Source organism: Ascaphus truei, chromosome 1 (assembly GCF_040206685.1).
Source record: "Ascaphus truei isolate aAscTru1 chromosome 1, aAscTru1.hap1, whole genome shotgun sequence".
Lineage (NCBI taxonomy): Eukaryota > Metazoa > Chordata > Amphibia > Anura > Ascaphidae > Ascaphus > Ascaphus truei.
In genome coordinates, this window is record NC_134483.1 from 330,440,308 (window position 1) to 330,462,444 (window position 22,137).

General features: G+C 48.3%; 1 protein-coding gene across 8 annotated transcripts in view; it reads right to left on the reverse strand.

Annotated features, from left to right (window-relative positions):
• Positions 1–22,137, reverse strand: part of LOC142498720 (neuronal acetylcholine receptor subunit alpha-7-like) — a 256,642-nt gene that overhangs the window by 130,802 nt on the left and 103,703 nt on the right. For 2 of the 8 annotated variants that reach the window (XM_075607070.1, XM_075607051.1), the window contains exon 1: positions 1,106–1,496. The exons of 3 other annotated variants lie outside the window; for them this stretch is intronic. In XM_075607070.1, coding sequence (XP_075463185.1) covers positions 1,106–1,170 — 65 coding nt within the window. In that variant the 5' untranslated portion in view covers positions 1,171–1,496. 3 more of the 8 variants (XM_075607103.1, XM_075607085.1, XM_075607113.1) reach the window with 2 other exon arrangements.

Here is a 22,137-nt window from a genome sequence, read left to right on the forward strand (position 1 = left end):
ATGTATTTGTCTCTTGATGAGGGAAGATAGAAACATTCACTAAGGACACTGTATTCAAACCCTGCCTGCATGTGGTGATAATGCTGTGATTCAGTGATTCAGAGATTCAGAGGGGTTTTATACAGCAGTAAATTGTATTTGGTCTTGTAAGTGAAAGTCAACAGATGGTCTTTTGAGGCCAATCCTGTTTAGTGACTTTATTTTCAGACTGCCGTCAATCATTATTTTCCTAAATCACATTTTGACAGTTAGGCCAGGATGTTCTGATTTCTAACAGACGTTTTGCCATTAAAGTACTAACTACTCTTTTCCTGAAAGTCACAACAGACCTCAAAGTCATGATAGTTTATAAGGGTGCCATAGAGTCACAATACGCCCATTTCTTATAACGCTAACAAATACTGGTCTATCTATCTATTCAAACAATTTGTCTATTTAAAAAGCTCTGAGGTGGCTGATCGGCTGAAAACTCTCATTGACTTGAAAGGGAGTTTTCAGCGATTAGCCACTTCGGAGCTGATTAAATACTTCTACTCAGGGTCGGATTAAGACCTTTAGAGGCCCTAAACACTGAAATGATTACAGTGCCCCCCATACAGTATGTCATTTAAAATAAAAACTATACTAAACTGTAAAATAAAGTTGGATTTTTTGAAATGACATAAAACTTACATGTATACTGAAATTAAATTAGCTGTTTTTTTTATAGTTTCAATAAAAACTGCTTCATTTTTGATTTACCAAAAATGTATACAGAACGCGTAAATATTTGGCATTATTACCATTACGTTTTTTTAAGTTACTAATGTAACCCCCCTGTATCCCCCCCTCCCCGGCAGCAGGGGTAGGGTGTACATGTGTGAACAAAGTCTTGCTCTGCTCCCGATGGGATTAGAGTGTCAGCTCCTTCGTCAGATACCTGTGATCTCAGGGTTCCCGTTGGCAGGTTCAGGCCTTGGCTGTAATGGAGGGTAGTTGGTGGGATGGAGGACAAGATAAGAAATAGGGCGCCAGGATCTTTTTCATCTCACATCTATTTTATTGACAGGCACACACCAGCTCCAGGCTTGCACATGATCAATTATTATCTTATAGAGCACAGTACCTCATTAGACAGGTTCCCTGTATAATGCTCTCTTCAGGGCAAGTTCCCCCAGTGCCCCTTCCCATTCAGGTAAGTACTTCTGAGTCAGTATATGCCTCTAGTCCACCACACATCTTTTGGCTTCCTATCTCCTAGCACACTGATTCACTCTCTTCTAGTTTACTAACTCACTAACTCATTAGTTACTAACCTACTCCTAAATTACTAACTCACTCCTAACTCCTCAACTGTCCCTCCCTCAACTGTCTTAATCTTAACTGCCATACATCTCACCGCCTCACTGGTTGCCTAGCAACATGTGAACTGCAGACTCTGAAGCTGTGACATACTCCTATGGAAAAGTAAGGGGACTATCTATCTCCAACAACTGCCTCTCCTCACTGTCCTCCCTGTCCCTCTCCTACAACTGCCTAAACTGTCCCTGTCATAGAACAAGAACTACATTTCTGACTCACCCCCCTCTCTCCTTTGCAGCTTCTGCCTGTCAGATCTTATTCTCAGCTGCATGGAGTTTGCACACACATACTGTGCCTGTGTAACTTGCAACAATGTTGTATTTCTTGCCTCTGGGCATGAAAGCAGTGAGCTGCTACTGCAGCCCCTGAGATACTCACCAGAATGGGCTAGCCTGCCCCCCCTCCTGTATGGCCTAGATAGTCTGTCCCAAGGCTATTCCCTTTACCCACACTGCCCCTCACTTCCTTTTCCACCCTGGAGACAGTGAGTACAGGACCCTTCTCTGTTCATCTCCCATGGTGAGGCCATCTCTTTTTACCGGTTTCTAACTAATAATCACCACTACATACCATCCACAAGTATATGTATTCTGCTGCTTTTCCCAATAAAGTGGAGGAAATATTACAGGGCTTGGAGTGATTTAAAAGGGAACTGAGTTAATGCTATCGGGAGCCATTCACACATCAAACGTGACCCTGGCTTCAGAAAAGTCCCCCTCAACTGTCAAATCCCAACTGTCTAATCACAACTGCCAGCGCGAGCTCCCTCGCACTAAAAAGGCCTTAACTGCAAATACAGCCGCCCTATTGGCTAAGCTGCAGCATGTAACATTCCCCTGAGGCTCATGGGACATGTAGTCCCTGTGCGGAGCGTTTCCTGTAATGGCCGCCACACCTGCACTTCTCTGCGCATGTGTGACCTACTTCGCATGCGCGGCCAATCACAACATGGCCGCCGCGAGTCCTTCGCATGTGCGAGCCCTGCGCACATGCGCGAGCATAACAAACATGGTGGTGCCCTGCTGAGGGAGCCGCCAGCAAGCCCGTCGCCACCCGCAATAGCCTCCCACAGCAGTGGAGGTAAGGGGGGGAAACGGAGGACCGGGGAGCCAGAGAGGGGAACTGGCTACACTAATAAAACAGTACAATACTTACAGTACATTTTCTTTGAAAATAATTGCAGTATTCAAAATTAGACAAAAGTTTTTGTACATATGAAATACTGCATTTTTAAATAAATTTGAAACAATTTCTTAGTATAGGGATTTTAACCTTTCTATGACTCGCATCACCCAAAACCATACCGAAATGAGATTAAGTGCGAAATGTGGGGCTTATGCAAAGCCATGCATTGGCCGTGTAGTAGAGATGCAGCAACGAGCCATAGGCCTAACATATTAAATTGCGTCGGTTCATCTAACAGTGAAAATGACAGTCATATTAGAAACGGCAGATGTCCTAGAACAGGATTGTTCATTTCTGTTCCCCCTTTGCAGCTCTGCCTGCTAGCTTTTATATTTCAGTTGCATGTTTTCCCTGCTCTGAAAACTGACAGTGCCTGTGTAATCGATACATTATTGTTACATATCCCTTCTTACACTGCCAGTAGCTGGTTGCCTTGCCAACCTCTTTAATCCCGCTGGCTAAGTGGACTTTTCCATACTCCCCTGTCTGTATTCACAGGTAGCATAGTCCTGTCACTATTCCTGTGCGACAAAGATTACTCTTCCTTTTCCATACTAAACAGGCTGAGTGAGTACCTCTCATGCTAACTACCCCCTGGCAAGGCCATTCCATTTTTACCTTCCCTTGATACAAAGAATTCCACATAGAGAAGCACTCTCTTACCACTCCACAACATCTACAAGTACCCTTTATTTGCTGGGACTTTCCCAATAAGTTAAGAAAATACATAAGGACTTGTTGTGCTTTCAAAGAGGGATCAGTTAAGCTATCTAGCCTCATTCACATCCTACACGTGACCCTGGTTCCAGAATAGCAGATGTTGCAACTGTAGCCAGGACCCCTGTCAGTGCGGGGGCGTGCGCGAGCACAGCACGCCTCTCTCTTTAATGCGGCCGGTTGCTGGGGACGCGCGGGCCGTGGTCGCGTTGCTGCGGTCCCGGCGGCTCGGGGAGCAGGGCGCCGCCACTGCGAGTGGAGTTGCGCATGAGCAGGAGCCAGAAGCGCAGGAGGCCCACAGACAGCTCGCGCATGCGCAGTAAGGACAGTCAGTCCCCAGGGTGCACAGGGGCAGAGCCACATGACCCCAGGGAGCCAATAGGGCTACAGTATCTCCCTGCTCAGGGATGGATACATTTCGCGGGCTTGGAGCACGCTAGTGAGTTGGTGACCGGAGCAGCTAGGGGAAGGAGGTAGGGTGCAGGAGTCAGTGACTCTCTGCACTAGGCCTGTGCAGATAAGAAAAAGCAGGCACCCGCAACACAGGATCATCAAAAATTGAGGAAATCAATTGAGAGCTGGTTCCCATAAAAAAGTTGTTTAATGGATTCATGCCGTTTTTGTATTCCCCAGAAGCGCGCTCAATTTTTGATGATCCTGTGTTGCTGGTGCCTGCTTTTTCTTATCTGCACATATCTAGGACCATTGAAAAAACGGATGCACACCCCCCATCAGTGGAGGAAGACACACCTACAGTGATGACAAGGATGACAAGCCTACTCTGAGTGAGTTATTATTTCTTTATCTGGACATTCTCTATTCCGATGCTATATGTTGGATCACAATAATGTGAGGTCCCTTACTACAGTGCTTGTGGGGATCCTAGTCCACTAGTCGGTTACACATTGGAGTTATAACTGGAGCTGTTATCTATACTGTCTGGGGTATATCCTATTTCCTCCATTGGGGGGTATTATGCCAGGATGCTTCAATCAAGTCATGTGATTTTTTGGAAATAGGCTTTTGTTTAGAGCACCACACATTTTGCTTTTTTAGTTTCTCTGCACTAGGCCAGCAGCCCCCTAGGCCCCAGATAGCCCTGAGTCACAGTAGCTGAGTGTTGTAGGGACAGGCCCCAGGTTAGGGACCCTGCCCCTTATCAGTATCCAGAGAAAGTTAGGGACACAGCGGACGCTGCGTTTCCATCTTGAGGTTTGGGCTCAGACCTCCGCTGCGGCTGCAGCAGTCATCCGGGTGGGATCGCCCTGGATGGTGGTTCCGGTGTCTTCGCTCATCGGATCCTTTGTGAAGCCCGTTGCAGGCCCGAGCACTGGAGTGCTCGGCAGGTAATCCGTAACAACAAGTGCACCAACAATCCTATTAGCTTAAATAGTGACTGCGCAGTCACCCATATCCTCTCTCTTTAGACTGTGGGACATTGTGTGGGATTACTGGACACGGGGTGTGATCACCCGGTGTAAGGGGGGTAGCGTCCTGCGAGACGCAGTAGTTAGTGTCGCCTCTAGGGAGGGACCCCTGTTTATATTATATGCAAGTACGTTCTATGCTCGCAAGTAAAGTCATTGGTTGTATTATATGCTGTTGTGTGATCTATATATACATATTGTCCTGCGAGGATCACTCCCCCTCGGGTGGGAGCCATCGCAGGTGGAAGCGCTGCACCGAGTACGAGGTTACTCTTATTATTACCATTCGTGCCCCAGGCTCCCCGTGGCGGAGGCTTAGGCCCCCTGTGAGCCTAACAGGTAACGCACCACACCTGGTAACACTAAGTTCCCCGCACACACACATTATATGCGATTGTATGGGGGAATACCCGTTACATTTGGAGGCGCTGCTGAGATTGAAAGACCGGGGGTGCCCTATTTTATTTTTGTATCAAATTGTCCGATTTAAACCGCCATCATGTCCGTGCCGTCAAAGCAAGATGTCAATGACTGGGCCTTAGCGCATCAAGTATCCCCAAGACGCGCGCTAGCAGTGGCGGGAGTAGCAAATGATACGGACTTATCCACAGTGCGCACACAAGTAAGAAATTGCCCGGGGTTGACCACCGCCCGGGTGGTAGACTATAAACTGGATGCTGATGGCCGGGGGGTTACCTATCTCCTGGTCACCATGCGTGACATATGCTTAGAGACTGTTCCCCATGTATTAAACCTACCCGAGCCCTCCGCAGAGGACTGTCTCATGATCTATCCTGACACCCAAGCTTTCGAAGAAGCGACCACCAGTAATGGACCACACACGAGCCAGCGGGTGACCAGTACACCTCACAGGGTAGACCCCCCTAAGGTCTCTTTCACCCTGAGCGGGTTAGGAGGTGTCGCCAGCTGGGCGAGGAGCCAACCCACCTCGCCTACCCCTGATAGATGGCCTGGCGGGCCCCCAACCCCTTAGTGGACATCTTTCCGTGAATATGATAGCCTCCCAAATAGTAGAAGCTGTAACCATCTCAGCCCAAGCACAGAACTACTGGAAACTCAAGGCCTTTTCTGGGATTCTGCCGACGCCTGCGGGAGAAGAAGGGATCGAGGCATGGAGGGACCATACGCTCTAAGCAATAGCGGAGTGGTCGTGCTCCGAAGCCAGCAAAAGACAGAGGCTGGTCGAGTGCCTCTGAGGCCCAGCCGCCCGGCTGGTATGGACGCAGCGTGACATAGAAGGAGAAGTTACAGCACAGGAACTAGTGGAAATGCTCACTCAGTCCTATACCCGAGAAGACGACGAGGATGAGCTAATGGCGCAGTGTAACAGGGGAGTAATCCCTGTTCAAGTAATGTGCCTTTAATCTAGCAGTGTGGTGGTTAACTGCTGGTAGTCAATTAATAAACACCACCTGCCTGATTTAGATTGCTTACAAAAGCCTGTCTGTTGAGACAGGAAGTGACTCCTTAGCTCTGACTGTGAGCTGAACTTTGGAGACAGAGCAGAGGTTCTCGAGTCTTCTCGAGTGCACACACGGGTGCGGTTCCAGGGGAGCAGAGAAGCTTACTCTACAGCAGCTAACAGATAAGACTTTTATTAACAAGACTTTTTATATCTGTTAATTTCATGCTATGTGTTTGGGGGCTGGGAGACATGCTTATCTAAGGGAGTTGTGAATTAATTGCATAGTATTCACTAGAAATACTCCCAAGTGAATAGAAGCTTTGTTCCCCCCCCCCCCTGTGTTTGGATGGTTTCCTGATATTAAGGAAAAGGCACAATAAAGCCTTGTTATAATTTCACCTTACAAAAGTCTCCAATTGTGTACCTCTGTGAGCGTCCGTCTACATATGGTCTCACAAGTGGGATGAGAGGTGTCTTTGAAGTTAAAAAGGACCGGAGATTTTTTATGTGAAATTTTTTTTTTGCTTTTTGCCTACAAACAATCTGAGCAACTTAGAAAAAAAAAAAACCTCATGCAGCAGAGATCAGAGTTAAAGGGACACACCACTGAAACTTATACTGCACTGAAACTTACAAAACCACAGATGGACTCTTTTCCCCAATCCCAAGAGGAGAGAGACTGCTGAAGCAGCTAAACCTTATTTGCCTATCACAAAGTGTAATATGGTCATTGAAATAGGGGGTTTGCCTTCCAGCCATAGTCAGGGTTCAAGAAGTGAGTCAGCCCTTAAAAAGGGATAGGTGTTTGTTGTTTTCAAAAGTTTCGCTGAAGCAGTGAATACAGATGGTGACCCACGAGTGGTACTGATTTTTCAAATAAAGGTTGCCACACCGCATAGGGCTACCAGCTGTGAATGGACTATATATGCAGAAAAGTGTGAAAATTGATACAAGACTGTGCTGAAGCAGGGGAATTTTTAGCAAACAAATGCTGAGTGTAAAATTGCCCTATAGGGGAAAAAGGGATTGCTGAACTGTGTAAAAGGTATTTCAAAGCCAATTGCTGAGTGTTGAGTCACCCTGCCGGGAATGAAAGAAATAGTCCACTGCAAAGCATGTTTTTTTTCTGCAAGTAAAAAAGTCTGCCTATATATATCTTGGGAGCAAAACAGACACGTGAAGTGTGAATGCCATAATACCCAAAGATGAGCCTGAAAATTACTGAACTCAGGCAGAAAACCAAATTCTGTTGCTGAAGCGGAGGGATCGTACCTAGCAAGTAAATGGTGTAAAGCAAATAGACTTTTTTACCTAGCAACTGCACATCTTGTATACCTGATAAGAGAAAATGCATGCACAGTACTGCTGATATTGAAAAAAAATTACCCAAGAAAGAAAAGTCTACAGAGATGCCTGTGAGAGCTACGAACTCTACAAGCAAAATATGCCCATCTGTAGGACTACCACAATTGGGGGTTCTAGCAATTACAGTGGCAACAGCTGCATTAGCGCCTCCTGAGGTCAGGAAGAAAATTACACCTGATAGCCTAAAAATGGAGGACAAGCTGCAGCGTTCCTGTAATGAACCCTACCCCACGGAAGAGTGGCCCTTCCAGTCCAATAAATAGGAAGACATCTCTTACGGGGAACCCGAACAGAGTCATACCCACAAAACACCCCAAGAATGGTGGGGGTGCTTGAACTCGGCACGAACAGAAAAGACTGCCCTCTATGATGACGAATATGGTCGACAAGAGAAAGAGCGGGAGCAGCAGATCACCCAATATTTCTGTCAGCTAAAGCAACTGCAAGAAAAGCCTGGCGTATATAATGAAGCTGCTAAAGTATCAAATAAAGAAGGAGACCCCAGTATTCCGGATGGGACGGAGTCATCCAAAACAAAAAAGTGGAAAAAGAAAAAGAAAAGCGGTTCTTCAATTACCGTGGAAAAAACAGACACGTCCGCAGATCCTGTGGAGGAAAAGGGGGACTGAGTTGCCCTGCAGCCTAGAGAAAATGGAGAATTCGTCCCGCGGTTAACCGAATATCCAGAGGGTCCAAGGCAGAAGTCGTGTACCCCAAAGAAGTATCTGTCCGGTGCCAACAGTGAGGAACCCTCAACCAACCATCCCAGGGAAGTGGAGCCGGAACCTGTGAGTGACGATCCCTTGACCAGCCCTGAAGATGCCCTGAAAAATGCCAGGCATGACTGTGATATGCTCCGTGAACAATTGAAACAAAAGGAAGATGGTTACACAGAGCTACAGAAAAATAACGTGAAGCTACAGGAATATGTGCTCGCAATGTACTCTTTAGCCAGGACAGAATTGGACGATCTCAAGACTGAGCTAGATACTGCAAATGCTACTATTTCCGCCATGAATGAAAAGCAGAGCCAATCTGATAAAATGGTGGCTACGCTAAAGCGGAAGTATGAGGAGGCACTGAAGCAGATGACAGTCTTCCAGCAAGAGGTTCACACTCTTCGCATAGATCTGAATGCCTCACAACAGGAGGTCAACAGTGTCCGGATAGAGGTGGACGTATCTCAGAAAGAGGTTCAGACACTCCGCAGAGCACTGGATGCCTCACATAATGAGACCAACAGCTGCCGCACAGACCTGGAAGTTTCCAGAAAGGAACTACACAGTCTCACTGAGGAGCTGGACATTTCTAAAGAAACGATTGCCAATCTTGATACAGATCTCAAAGTCTCTCAGAAGGAGCTTCAGACCCTCAACCTAGAGAAGGAAGTCTCATGCCAGGAGATTGTCATTCTCAAAGCAGATGTGCGTAAATGGAAGGAGGACTGCAAAGAGGCCCTGAAGAATACAGAGACTGAAAAAGGAGAAAATTCAAGATTAAAAAAAGAAAACTTAAAACTGAAAGAAGAAAATTTTCAGTTGACAGAAGAAGTCAAGGAAAAGTTTGAAGCAGAGCACCGACTGCAGAACCAACTGCAAGGTCTGCGTACACACCTCGAGTATGCTGAGGAGAAGCAGCAAACGCTGCAGGAAGAAAAGCTGCAGGCTGCTAAAGAGGTACAAGCGCTGCAGGAACGTCTGAATACCCAGTACGTCCCCACAGAGCAGTATGAGGAGCTAAAGGCCACGCTGCATGTCACCAGAGCATCATTGGAGGCGGAGCTTCGATACCAGGTGACTCTGTATGAGAGGGAGCGTGAGAAGGCTCAGAAACTGGAGCAAGAGCTGGAGAGACAGAGAGACTGTTCAATTCCCTTGAGTCAGTACACCAAGGAGAAAACAGACGCAGCGGCAACCTTGACGACAAAAATTACAGAGCTCCAGAATATGAAGGAGACACTGATACAGACTCAGAGAAAGCAAAGTGCGCAGATAAATTCTCTGAGAAGAGACTTGCAAGACGCACTCAAAAACCAGGGATCTCTCGCGGATGAGATTACAGTCCTACAAGGACAAGTATTGACCCTGACTAAGCGTCAGTATCCCACAGCCTCAAAACCCATGAAGACAAGGGTACAGTGAGAGCTGGGAATACCGCTCATCTGAAAGACAACGTTGCAAAATTTGAACCACCTAAACAAGCACTAGCAAAACCTTCAGCCACCCAGCAGGCAACAAAAGAAGGTACACGTGCTGAATTAAAACCAGAAGAATCCTTACCTTATGAAGCTGAAAAGATGGGACATTCTCTGGAAGTGGGTGTGGAATTGCAACTTAATCTCAAAGAGGCTGAACTAGCAACCCCATTGAGTGGGAAAAGGGCAGAGCGACAGCTTCAAGAGCAGAAAACTCAAAGGGCTGTTTTTAAACGCTCTGCAACTGCTGCCATACAGTATGCCTACAATAAGATGAGCACCCGACGCGAGGGAAATCTCATGACCGCGCACGTAGAAAAAAGACTATACTTGGAAAAAGTCCTCCTCGAGCGACTGAGGGGTGCTGATCTCAAACACCTTCAGGAGGAGACACGAATAAACTGGAGAAAGGGCTCCAATCCCAGCAGGACTGAGGGTTCTCTTCCTCCATCCACTCTCATTCAAGTCACAGAGATATCTAGAATGAGAGTGGAAGGATGGGCTTTGACCGTGGCAAGCCCGAGCTTCCCACAAACAGGGGAGGTATGTAACAGGGGAGTAATCCCTGTTCAAGTAATGTGCCTTTAATCTAGCAGTGTGGTGGTTAACTGCTGGTAGTCAATTAATAAACACCACCTGCCTGAATTAGATTGCTTACAAAAGCCTGTCTGTTGAGACAGGAAGTGACTCCTTAGCTCTGACTGTGAGCTGAACTTTGGAGACAGAGCAGAGGTTCTTGAGTCTCCCAGGAGAGACTGACCAAGAGAACACAGATCTCTGGAGCTGACAAATAAGACTTCTAAACCTGGATGCTGACATTTTCTGTGCACACACGGGTGCGGTTCCAGGAGAGCAGAGAAGCTTACTCTACAGCAGCTAACAGATAAGACTTTTATTAACAAGACTTTTTATATCTGTTCATTTCATGCTATGTTTTTGGGGGCTGGGAGACATGCTTATCTAAGGGAGTTGTGAATTAATTGCATAGTATTCACTAGAAATACTCCCAAGTGAATAGAAGCTTTGTTCCCCCCCCCCCCTGTGTTTGGATGGTTTCCTGATATGAAGGAAAAGGCACAATAAAGCCTTGTTATAATTTTCACCTTACAAAAGTCTCCAATTGTGTACCTCTGGGAGCGTCCGTCTACACGCAGTTTAAAGCTCTTCGCCAAAAAGAAGGAGAGGATTTATCTGCCTTCGCTCGCGAACTACAGTTGTCCCTGGGGACCCTCGTGACCAAGAATATCATTTTCGCCTCCGAAGCGGACTGATACCGACTCAAACAGCTACTTAAGGGGTCGTTGCCTGATCACAACATAGCTATAATGATGCGGGCCGCACTGATCGCTGTAGTACCACCCAGCTACATGGAATTACTGGGTTACATCAGAGGACATGAGGTACAGCGACATTTCCATGAATCAAAAAGGACCAAAGCTACCATCAAAGGTGACACCTTGGTTCCATCTGCCCCAAAGGGTAAGAAATCTTCCACCCCGGAGGAGGAAGTGACTCACAAGTCACCTGCCAGGGAAGGTCATGTTCCCGAGAGGTCATCTTCCACGTACAAGGGTCATCCTGAACTCCGCGACGTAGATGGCTACAACTGCGGGAAGAAGGGCCACTTCTCCAACGCTTGTCCGGAGAGGGAGGACCCTCCGGAGGAAAAAACCCCAGATAGAAGAAACCCAGCCCGGTCAATGGTATGCCGAGTACAAACTGCCGAGTCTGACTCAGAACCGCCTCCGGGAACCGCAGATGTCCCTGCTGACGCCGGTCCCTGTAATGACGCCTCTCCCAGGGAAGTTTACAGTCAAGTAGGCCCCGCGGCCATCGTACCTGTTGTACTGGAAGGGATCTATGCATCAGCCCTACTGGACACGGGATCACAAGTGACCATCATATACCGCAAGTTCTATGACCAGCACCTCAGACACTGCCCCCTGAGGACGGCCGATCATATGAAAGTAAGGGGGTTAAGTAATGAAGACTACCCCATCGATGGGATTGTAAGGGTTCAACTGGAAATACTCCAACTGAACACCGGCAAGAGTCACCCCATGCATGTAGCGGCAATGGTATCCCCGGAGCCCCAAGACCAGTGCAAGTATCCGATCATCTTGGGCACCAACACTGATATAGTGCAAGCTGTAATCCGAGTGTACCTGAAAGAAACTAACGAGTTGCCGCTAGCCAATTCTCTCCTAGATCCTGTCCTACGAGAAGAGTGCAACCGGGTATATGCCCTATAGCGTCACGGTGATCTCTACAATCGGCAACGCAGACTGACGACCATATTACCAGGGGGAGTGCAAAGGATGTCCGTCTGGTGCTGTTATCCCTAACGAGATGAGAGCGATCAGCTTTTCTCTCTGGAGAGTACCCCTGAGGAAGAAGTTCAGAGAGGGTATAGGGTACTACCCGAAGTGAGGGAGTGGACAACTAAAATCCCTCTACGCACCCACGTGTATGTGCAGAATCTCTCCCCCTTCCCGATGGAATTTGATGCCGACCAGGGTTTGGGTTGCATATATCCGGTCAGCCCTGTGGAAACAACGCACCAGGTGAATGCGGCGGCAGTGAATGAGCGGTTAGTCGATCTGGACTTCAACTTCGGCGAGTCGACATTGCCCACCAAGTGGAAAGAACGGCTGACAACCCAGTTGAATAAACGACGGACTGTGTTCTCCACGAGTGAGATGGATGTGGGGTGCAGTCGCAGCGCCCAACATGCCATTCGACTGAGTGATGCCACCCCGTTCTGGGAACGCTCTCGTAGCATCACGCCGCGGGATGTGGACGATGTGAGGAACGCCATACAGGACATGGAAACCGCTGGGATTTTGAAGGAGTCTTGAGGGCCCTACGCGTCACCCATAGTGGTGGTGCGGAAAAAGAACGGATCCGTACGACTGTGTGTCGACTACCGAACTCTGAACAATCGTACGATAACGGATCAGTACAACCTTCCGCGCATTGAAGAGATCCTGAATGCTCTGAACGGAAGCCAATGGTTCAGCGTACTTGATCTACGATCTGGGTACTATCAGGTAACTATGAATGCAGAGGATCAGGAGAAAACAGCCTTCGTCTGCCCCCTTGGGTTCTACCAATTTACACGTATGCCTCAAGGTATATGTGGGGCCCCGGCTACCTTCCAACGACTGATGGAAAAGACTATCGGGGACATGAGCCCTCGGGAGTGTCTTGTATACCTGGACAACATCATTGTCTTTGGAAGAACTCTGGAGGAGCATGAAGAAAGGCTGCTTAAAGTAATAGACCGTCTTGGGCAGGAAGGGCTGAAATTGTCCCTAGACAAGTGCCGGTTTTGTCACACCTCTGTGACCTACGTGGGGCACATCGTGTCGGCTCAAGGGATCGCCACTGACCCCGCCAAAGTAGAAGCGGTCGTGAACTGGCCGCGTCCCGAGAATGTCACAGAACTACGATCCTTCCTGGGGTTCTGTGGGTATTACCGTCGCTTCGTGGAAGGGTACTCTAGTAGAGCAAAACCCCTGAACAAGCTGTTGAAAATATACCCCGACGAGACCGGAAGGAAGGCCGTATCGGCCTGCCAACCGTTTGGTGATAAATGGACGTCTGAATGTGAACAGGCCTTCCTGAAATTGAAGAAATGTCTGACCGAGGCGCCGGTGCTTGCGTATGCTGATCCCGAACAACCATACGTTCTGCATGTGGATGCCAGTCTCAATGAACTGGGTGCCGTCCTGCACCAGAAGCATCCCAAGGGCCTTCGGCCTGTCGCCTACATCAGTCACAGTCTGACACCCAGTGAACAGAGATACCCCATCCACAAGTTGGAGTTCCTGGCTCTCAAGTGAGCGATCACCGAGAAGCTCCACGATTACCTTTACGGGGTGACGTTTGAGGTAAGGACGGATAACAATCCCCTCACGTACATCAATACCTCGGCCAAATTAGATGCACCCGAACACCGATGGCTGGCCGCTCTGAACAATTACCGCTTCTCCCTGAAGTATAAGCCGGGACCCTTGAATGTCGGGGCTGACGCCCTCTCCCGACGTCCAGGGCTAACTGCTACTCAAGATGATGAGGAATGGGAAGAACTCCCAGGCCCCGGAGTGCGAGCTATGTGTAGCACTGCCGCCATCGTCAACGACCAAGTGGCCTTCTCAGAATTAAGGGTGGCAGATTCATTGGGATGCCAGTCGCAGGCTGTCCCCGCCGCCTACTGCGATCCAAAAGGGATGAATATAACGCATGGCAAGGCGCTACGGTGGAAACATCTGGTAGACTACCAAATGCGAGATCTTGTCGTTAGTATCATTAGGAAAGCCGTTGAAAAGAAGAACCCAGCCCTTCTGAAGCGTGCTCCCAATGACTTGGTGGCCTTGCTCATGCGGGAAGGGGACAAATTCGAAATAGACAACTGCTTACTCTATCGTGTGGTGCAATACCACAACCACCCGGATAGGCGACAACTAGTCCTCCCTAAGAACTTGCAATACATGGTGTTGAAGTCTCTACATGATGAGCATGGACATCTCGGAGTAGAGAAGACCTTTGGGTTGGTCAGAGACCGCTTTTTCTGGTTCATTATGTGAGAGGCCGTCGAACACCACTGTCGCTGTTGTACTATGTGTATACAGCACAAGACCCTGCCTACCAGAGCAGCACCCATGGGCCATCTGAAGAGTTCTGGCCCAATGAATCTTGTGTGTATGGACTTTCTGTGCATTGAGCCCGATAGCCGGGGAATATGCAACGTGCTGGTCATCACGGACCATTACACCCGGTATGCCCAGGCCTTCCCCACGAAAGATCAGAAAGCCATCACAGTGGCAAAAATATTATGGGAAAAGTACTTTGTGCATTACGGTCTTCCCAACCGCCTTCACTCAGACCAAGGCCGGGACTTCGAGAGCACGTTGATCCGACAACTGCTCAAAATGCTGAACATCGCCAAATCCCGAACGACCCCGTACCACCCCGAAGGAGATGCACTGCCAGAACGATTTAATCGAACCTTAATGGATATGCTCGGAACTCTACAGAGTGCTCAGAAAACTGAATGGAGTCGACACGTGAATGCCCTGGTGCATGCGTACAATTGTACCCGACACGAGTCAACTGGATTCTCCTCATACTTCCTCATGTTTGGGCGAGAGGCGAGATTGCCAGTGGATGTACGTGTTAGAGTCCCGACGGATGGGATACACAATGCTACCCATTTCAAATACGTGCAAAGACTTAAAGACAGTTTGAATCAGGCCTATCAACAGGCTGAGAAATCTACGGCTAAGCTGAACGCTGGCAATAAAAGGCGATACGACCATAAGGTAAAATATCGGGAGCTTCGTCCTGGGGACGCTGTGTTGCTTCGGAATCTGGGAGTCCCGGGAAAACACAAATTGGCCGACCGATGGAGAGACGGTGTATATGAAATAGAATCCCAGATGCCTGGCCTCCCGGTCTATCGCATCAAAGACACTGAAGGCCGGGTAAAGGTATGGCACCGTAATCATCTTCTCCCCATTCCACAAGTGGGAAATGAGGAAGCAGAGATACGGGCCAGAGATGGGTCAAGAGACTGTCAATAACGAGACCCACTAAGAAACTCCTGAAGATCCTATGGAAGGACCCTCTCAAAGGGACTACTCCACAGAAGGGGCATCTCCCGGAGGAGCTACGGGTAAAGGGCCCCATAGGCCAATGCCTACTAAGGTGGCACCAACAGGCCAGCCTTTGGATCCACGGAGCCCGTGCTTTGTGCCTAACAGAGACTGTTCAGAGACATTTCTCTCCTCAAGGGAAGAGGCTGAGCCTCAGGACTGTGTTTATTATTCCCCCGAGGGAGTTGCAGAAGAACAGCTCCACCGGAGCCAAAGAGTCAGGTACCCTCCAACTCGGGTAACCTATGACCAAATTGGGGCACCCCATTATGAGGCTCAGCAGTGGTGTCGGAGCAAGATCCAATCTGTGATTGTGATGCTCACAGAATTGTGCAATATTGTTTAGAGTCGTGCATGTGCTAAGTTATATGATCAAACTGCATTTTTATTATATAATTTCTGTACGGGGTGAGTTATGTATCCCAAGCGAGGAGTTGGGGTTTTTACCAGGGGGAGGATGTAGCCATCTCCCCTGTCTGTGTGGGGGCGTGCGCGAGCACAGCGCGCCTCTCTCTTTAATGCGGCCGGTTGCTGAGGACGCGCGCGGCCCATTGCTAGGGCCGCGGTCGTGTTGCTGCGGTCCCGGCGGCTCGGGGAGCAGGGCGCCGCCATTGCGAGTGGAGTTGCGCATGCGCAGGAGCCAGAAGCGCGGGAGGCCCACAGACAGCTCACGCATGCGCAGTAAGGACAGTCAGCCCCCAGGGTGCACAGGGGCAGAGCCACATGACCCCAGGGAGCCAATAGGGATACAGTATCTCCCTGCTCAGGGATGGATACATTTCGCGGGCTTGGAGCACGCTAGTGAGTTGGTGACCGGAGCAGCTAGGGGAAGGAGGTAGGGTGCAGGAGTCAGTGACTCTCTGCACTAGGCCAGCAGCCCCCTAGGCCCCAGATAGCCCTGTGTGACAGTAGCTGAGTGTTGTAGGGACAGGCCCCAGGTTAGGGACCCTGCCCTTATCAGTATCCAGAGAAAGTTAGGGACACAGCGGACGCTGCGTTTCCATCTTGAGGTTTGGGCTCAGACCTCCCCTGCGGCTGCAGCAGTCATCCGGGTGGGATCGCCCTGGATGGTGGTTCCAGTGTCTTCGGTCATCGGATCCTTTGTGAAGCCCGTTGCAGGCCCGAGCACTGGAGTGCTCGGCAGGTAATCCGTAACAACAAATGCACCAACAATCCTATTAGCTTTAATAGTGACTGCGCAGTCACCCATATCCTCTCTCTTTAGACTGTGGGACATTGTGTGGAATTACTGGACACGGGGTGGGATCACCCGGTGTAAGGGGGGTAGCGTCCTGCGAGACGCAGCAGTTAGTGTCTCCTCTAGGGAGGGACCCCTGTTGATATTATATGCAAGTACGTTCTATGCTCGCAAGTAAAGTCATTGGTTGTATTATATGCTGTTGTGTGATCTATATATACATATTGTCCTGCGAGGATCACTCCCCCTCGGGTGGGAGCCATCGCAGGTGGAGGCGCTGCACCGAGTACGAGGTTACTCTTATTATTACCATTCGTGCCCCAGGCTCCCCGTGCGGAGGCTTAGGCCCCCTGTGAGCCTAACAGGTAACGCACCACACCTGGTAACACTAAGTTCCCCGCACACACACATTATATGCAATTGTATGGGGGAATACCCGTTACACAACTATTGTGACTTACAAATCAACATGTACAAATGTTCCAAATTTCACGCTTAATATTCGATTAAAAAATGCTCCGCTTTTTAGCATGGTGGACCAAAGTTGTCTACACAGGGCCAATACTACCGCAGTTTTCAGTATATATAATATATAAGAAGAAAGAAAACGACTCAAGTACTGTATATATAATTCAGAAAAATATATCAATAATTAAACATATATTTATTGCAACACATGACAGGATCTGATTTCCTTGCATTATTTCGATCTACGTTAGTGCTGCACCCCCTGGTTTAGGTGGGGATAAGTTATAAAAGAGAACAGAAAAACGGGTATAGAGTATATAGTGGAGTATGAGAAAATCCAACAATAGTTTTGGTTTTTCCCATGGTGACTACCGTACTTCAATGCTTTTTAAAAAAATATCAAATACTTTTTTTTAAAATCTCTTTTTTTGTGGTGCCCCTGCTTTGCTGGTGCTCTAATTACGTGCTTAGTCTGCCTATTGGGTAATCCAGTCCTGATTCTACAAATAGTTATGACAGGATTCCCTAAACTCTGATTCATGGGCTTTCTCACATTTTTCACTAGTCCATGTCCATTACATATAGTCAGTGTAGGTACCTGCAAATTTGGTTATGCCTTTACATTGGTTGCAGGCTTATACAGTAACACTTTGGCCAAAGGGTTTAACTAAATAACCCATATTCATGGGATCTCTATTTTATTTTAGCCTAAATGGTAGGAGCGCAGGATTCGTTCTTTTTGTACAGTACACCCCATAGTCACCCCATAGTCACTTTGTAAATCTCCCACTAAGACTCATATTTTAAATATACAAAGTCTAAAGTAAAACAAACACAAAAATAATCCATTTAATTTCTTAATGCAGAGGCGCGCAAACTTTATTTGCGGCGCCCCCCCTTCCTGCTTTCTTCAGAGCGCTCCCCCACCTTTCCTCACATGGCGTCATATGTCAGAGTTTACCAACTATTACCGTAAATTCATTCGTAATTATTCTTCCACTGTTGCTCCTTTTATTTCTCTGACTAAAAAGGGGTGTGAATACTTCTTCCTGGCCTCCTGAGGCACTCGAAGCCTTCGACTCACTCAAGAAAGCCTTTGTTTCCACCCCTATCTTACGCCATCCTGATCCTAAACTTCCCTTCACTCTGGAAGTAGATGCTTCTGATGTTGGGGTTGGCACTATCCTTTCTCAGAGACAAACACCTCATGACAAATTACATCCGTGTGGGGTTTTCTCCCAAAAAAATCTTCTGCAGAGCCTGTAGAACCCAAGTGTAACGCCTGTATTCCCGCAGACCTGAGCATGCAGTACTGAGTCCCCAGTACTGAGGTGGATAAGGGTATAACATGCACCCACAGTAGTGAGGGCGTGCCCGGAGTGTGGTAAGATGCGTTGCCGGGCCTGGTGAGAAAGGGTTAACAAGATACTTGCTGCGTCCAGGGTACCAGAAGTCCGAGGGTAAATATCCAAGAGCCGTAGGTCAGGGGCAGGAGATAGCACAGTAGTGAGGTCCAAAGCCAAGTCCAGGGGTAGCGAGGTACACATAGTCAAACAAGAGCCGAGATCAAATCCAAAGGTATCCAACAGGGGCAGGGACAGGAACAAGAGCTGTAACAGAGAACAGAGCCAGGCATAGACAACTGCACAACAGGAGTCACAGAAGAACTATGCAGAGCAAGGAAGGAGAGGGCAGACTGGGGTTATAAATGCTGGAGGACCAATGATAGCAAGGGGTGGAGCGGAGGCCTGTCTGAGTAAGCCCAGGGATAGGTCCAGGTGTGCAGGGAGGGAGTCAGATAGGCGAGTAGTGGAAAGTGCCTGCAGCCGATGGGGGGCGGAGCCAGCGGCACGGGAGGACGGCCAAGAGGATCGGGTGCGCACGCACTCTGTAAGATTGCCGTGCGCGCGCCCCGGCCACGTGTGAAGGGATGTGGCGTGCGCCGCGGAGGAGCGACATGGCGCCCGAGAAGAAGGGGTAAGGAGCCGACGGGGAGGGGGACTGGAACTGGCAGGCGTACTGGTAGCAGAGGTGACAGGGACCCGCTGAGAGGCGCATGTCCCCCGATCCCTTACACCAAGATTCCTGGGCCCATTTACTATCCTGGAATGAGTTAATCCAGTGGCATACCGCTTACAGCTCCCTCCTTCGATGAAAATTTAATCTGTTTTTCATGTTTCTCTTTTGAAACCGGTGTTTCAAAGCTCTCAATTCCCTGATGTTTCTCCTAAATCTTCACCAGTAATCGTACAAGGACAAGAAGAGTACGAGATTCGCTCTATAATCGATTCAAAAAGATCTACGGGATCGGTTCAGTATCTGGTTCACTGGAAAGAGTTTGGACCAGAAGAGACGTCATGGATACCCCATCACCAGGTACATGCTCCTAGCTTATTGAGGCGGATCCATGCCAGGTATCCGCACAAGCCTTTTTGGAGTCATCCTGAGGCCGCTCCTCAAGTGGGGGTACTGTAAGGAATCGGGGAGCACGTCCCCTACGACGTGTTCCCTCTTTACCTATTGCTCTACACGCCTCCGTGCCACTTACAGAGCGCTCGCGCACACGGAGACTTTCTACAAACACCATGGAGCCTGATCCCGCTCTTGTCATGCGTCACTCACGCAACGATCGTGCACCGCTCCCCAGCTGCGTGGCAAGATTCCTGATACTGCTAAATCTGCTCACCTGTCTCCTGCACCCTCTGTTCAATCACAGCTCCTGCAAGGGCCGCGCCTCCTCTCCGCATCTCGCACTAATTGCTCCAGCCTTGCTACTTAAACCCTGCATGCTCAGTCACTCATTGCTGAGCATAACCTGTTGTAGTCTTGTGTTCCTACATTCTGTTTTGCCCTGCCTTGTGCCTTGCTGTTTCCTTGCTCCCAGTTGATCTCACGTGTACCGACCCGGCTTGACTATTGGACCGTCTCTGGATAACGACCCCGGCTTGCCCCTGACTACCTGCACTTCTGCAACCCTGATCACGGCTATTGGACACTCTGCTACCCCACCGGCTCCAACCCCTGACCACGGCACAACGGACATCGACTACGCTGCTGGCTCTGCCCCACGACCTCGGCAAGTATCTGGACTAACCCAATCTCTCCAAACCAGACCTGGCTACGTTGACAATCCACTTTCCAGGCGTACCTCCGCTGCTGTGGGTGCGCAGTGTTACACTTTCCAACCTCAGTACCGGGGTCCCGCCTTGTTTGTGGTGAGTGCAAGCGTTACAGTAACTAAGAGTCTTTCAGATTTGAAAATGTATCTCCTATTTATTGTACTGTAATGTTGTCTTTCTCGTCATTAGTAAAGATTTCCGCTACATTCAAATGACACTGTTCATTAACTCACAATTTCTAAACTGTGTGTTATCCTGCTTTTTATTGAATGATTGAACCTATGATTCAATGATGTGACTGTGAGCTGCATTAGACTTGAAATATTGTAAACGATCTTTTATATACGTGCAATTTTATACAAAATATTACATTGCTTGAAAAAGATTACTTTTAAGGGTTATAATTATCTTTGTTGTTCTCAGGGCACTTGTCGCCTATTAGATCTTCTTTTAACCATGGCCTTTACTACTGTATATGCCTCAAAGAATAAAAATATGTTCTATAAATATTATTAGACAGATGCAGAAGAGACAGAACAATTACACATATAGATCACTGCTTAGTACAGATACCGTGGGAAGCAGTGAAGTGCTGGCTCTCTGTAGGATGCGGCCTATAGGATATTCTACAAAAAACATCAAAGACATTATTGACTAGAACAAAGTAGCAGGTTAGAACATGACAACAGTTTACTTTCATGAATCGCAATACCGCCAACCTGGCTCCACGTTATTGGTAACCTCTCATCCAGTTCTTCTGCTCAAACTAAAATCCTAGAACATTCAGGTTATTATCTCCATGTATAATGGAGACTTAGAAAGCCGAAACGCTCCACAAGTCTCATAATAATGTAGCCTTGTCTGGTCTGGCTACCAGTTTGTCCTCCCTAACATGCAAGTCCTGGTAAGTGCAAGCAGTGTCAGTCCAAATCTTGGGTTTTCCCCACAGAAGCAGCTTCCTTGAGTGACAGGGGTGGAGGTGGGACAAGGTCTGTGTTCTGCCCAATCCTGGGCTCAGACCTTCCCTGTACCTTCCCCCTCTGAACTAGGGAAGCTGCAAACCTAAATTGTGTTAGTGTTGTCTCGCCCTTTGGGGTGGGACTATATCATTAGTCCCCATCTAGGGGTCTGTGAAAAAGCAAATAAAGCTGGAAAGGCCTCAAGCCTCAAAACTGACTCAGGGACCATCCAGAGGTCTGGGAACTGAGAGAAGTCTGTATCCGGTATAAAAATATATACTGTATGCAGTGTTGCTGAATAAATATGTTCCTGTTCAACTACATTCCTCGCCTGAGTTTGCAGTCTATCAGGGGGAGTATGGGATAGTTCTTCCGCAGGGATTGCCTCCAGCTCTCCTGGAGTCTGCTGAAGATGGAGGCGCTGATCTATAGAGAAAGAACTATGTTCTTACCTCCAAAAGCCTGTCCTGTTTCCCCCACAATATCAGCAGAACCTCAGCTCTCCTGGAGTCTGCTGAAGATGGAAGCGCTGACATTCAAAGAGGGAACTAGGTATTGACCTCAAAATGAACAAACACACAGATACCCAGCAAGCTCTGAACTGGTCATGCTTTGATAGTGGCTCGCAGGCTTATACGCTTTGGCCAAAGGGTTAACTACAGTGGCGGCCGCCTTTATCCTCGTGCGGCCGTATCGGCGCAACTCTGAAAACCGCGGGCAGATGCAGTATTTGATGCGGTATGTTCCGGTATTTTTAGCCGCGGCCGCCTGTATTGTATTAGCGCTGTCTCGGCATGAATGAGACATGAACGCGGTGAAGTGCGTGGCATTCGGAAAAAATACCCAAACAAAATCAGAGATGTTGGAGAATAAAAGGGGCCGTGACAGTAAATGACCCCTTTTCAAGAGATATATAGGTATTTCACTGCATATTTTTGTCACATTGGATGTTGCTCTGGATTTCTTTGTTTCTTATTGACCTCAAAAGCCTTTCCTGTTTCCCCAACACCAAAGGCGGAACCTCAGACCTCCTGTGAACCAACAGGTATTTAGCACCACTACACACCTGGTAGCAACATCA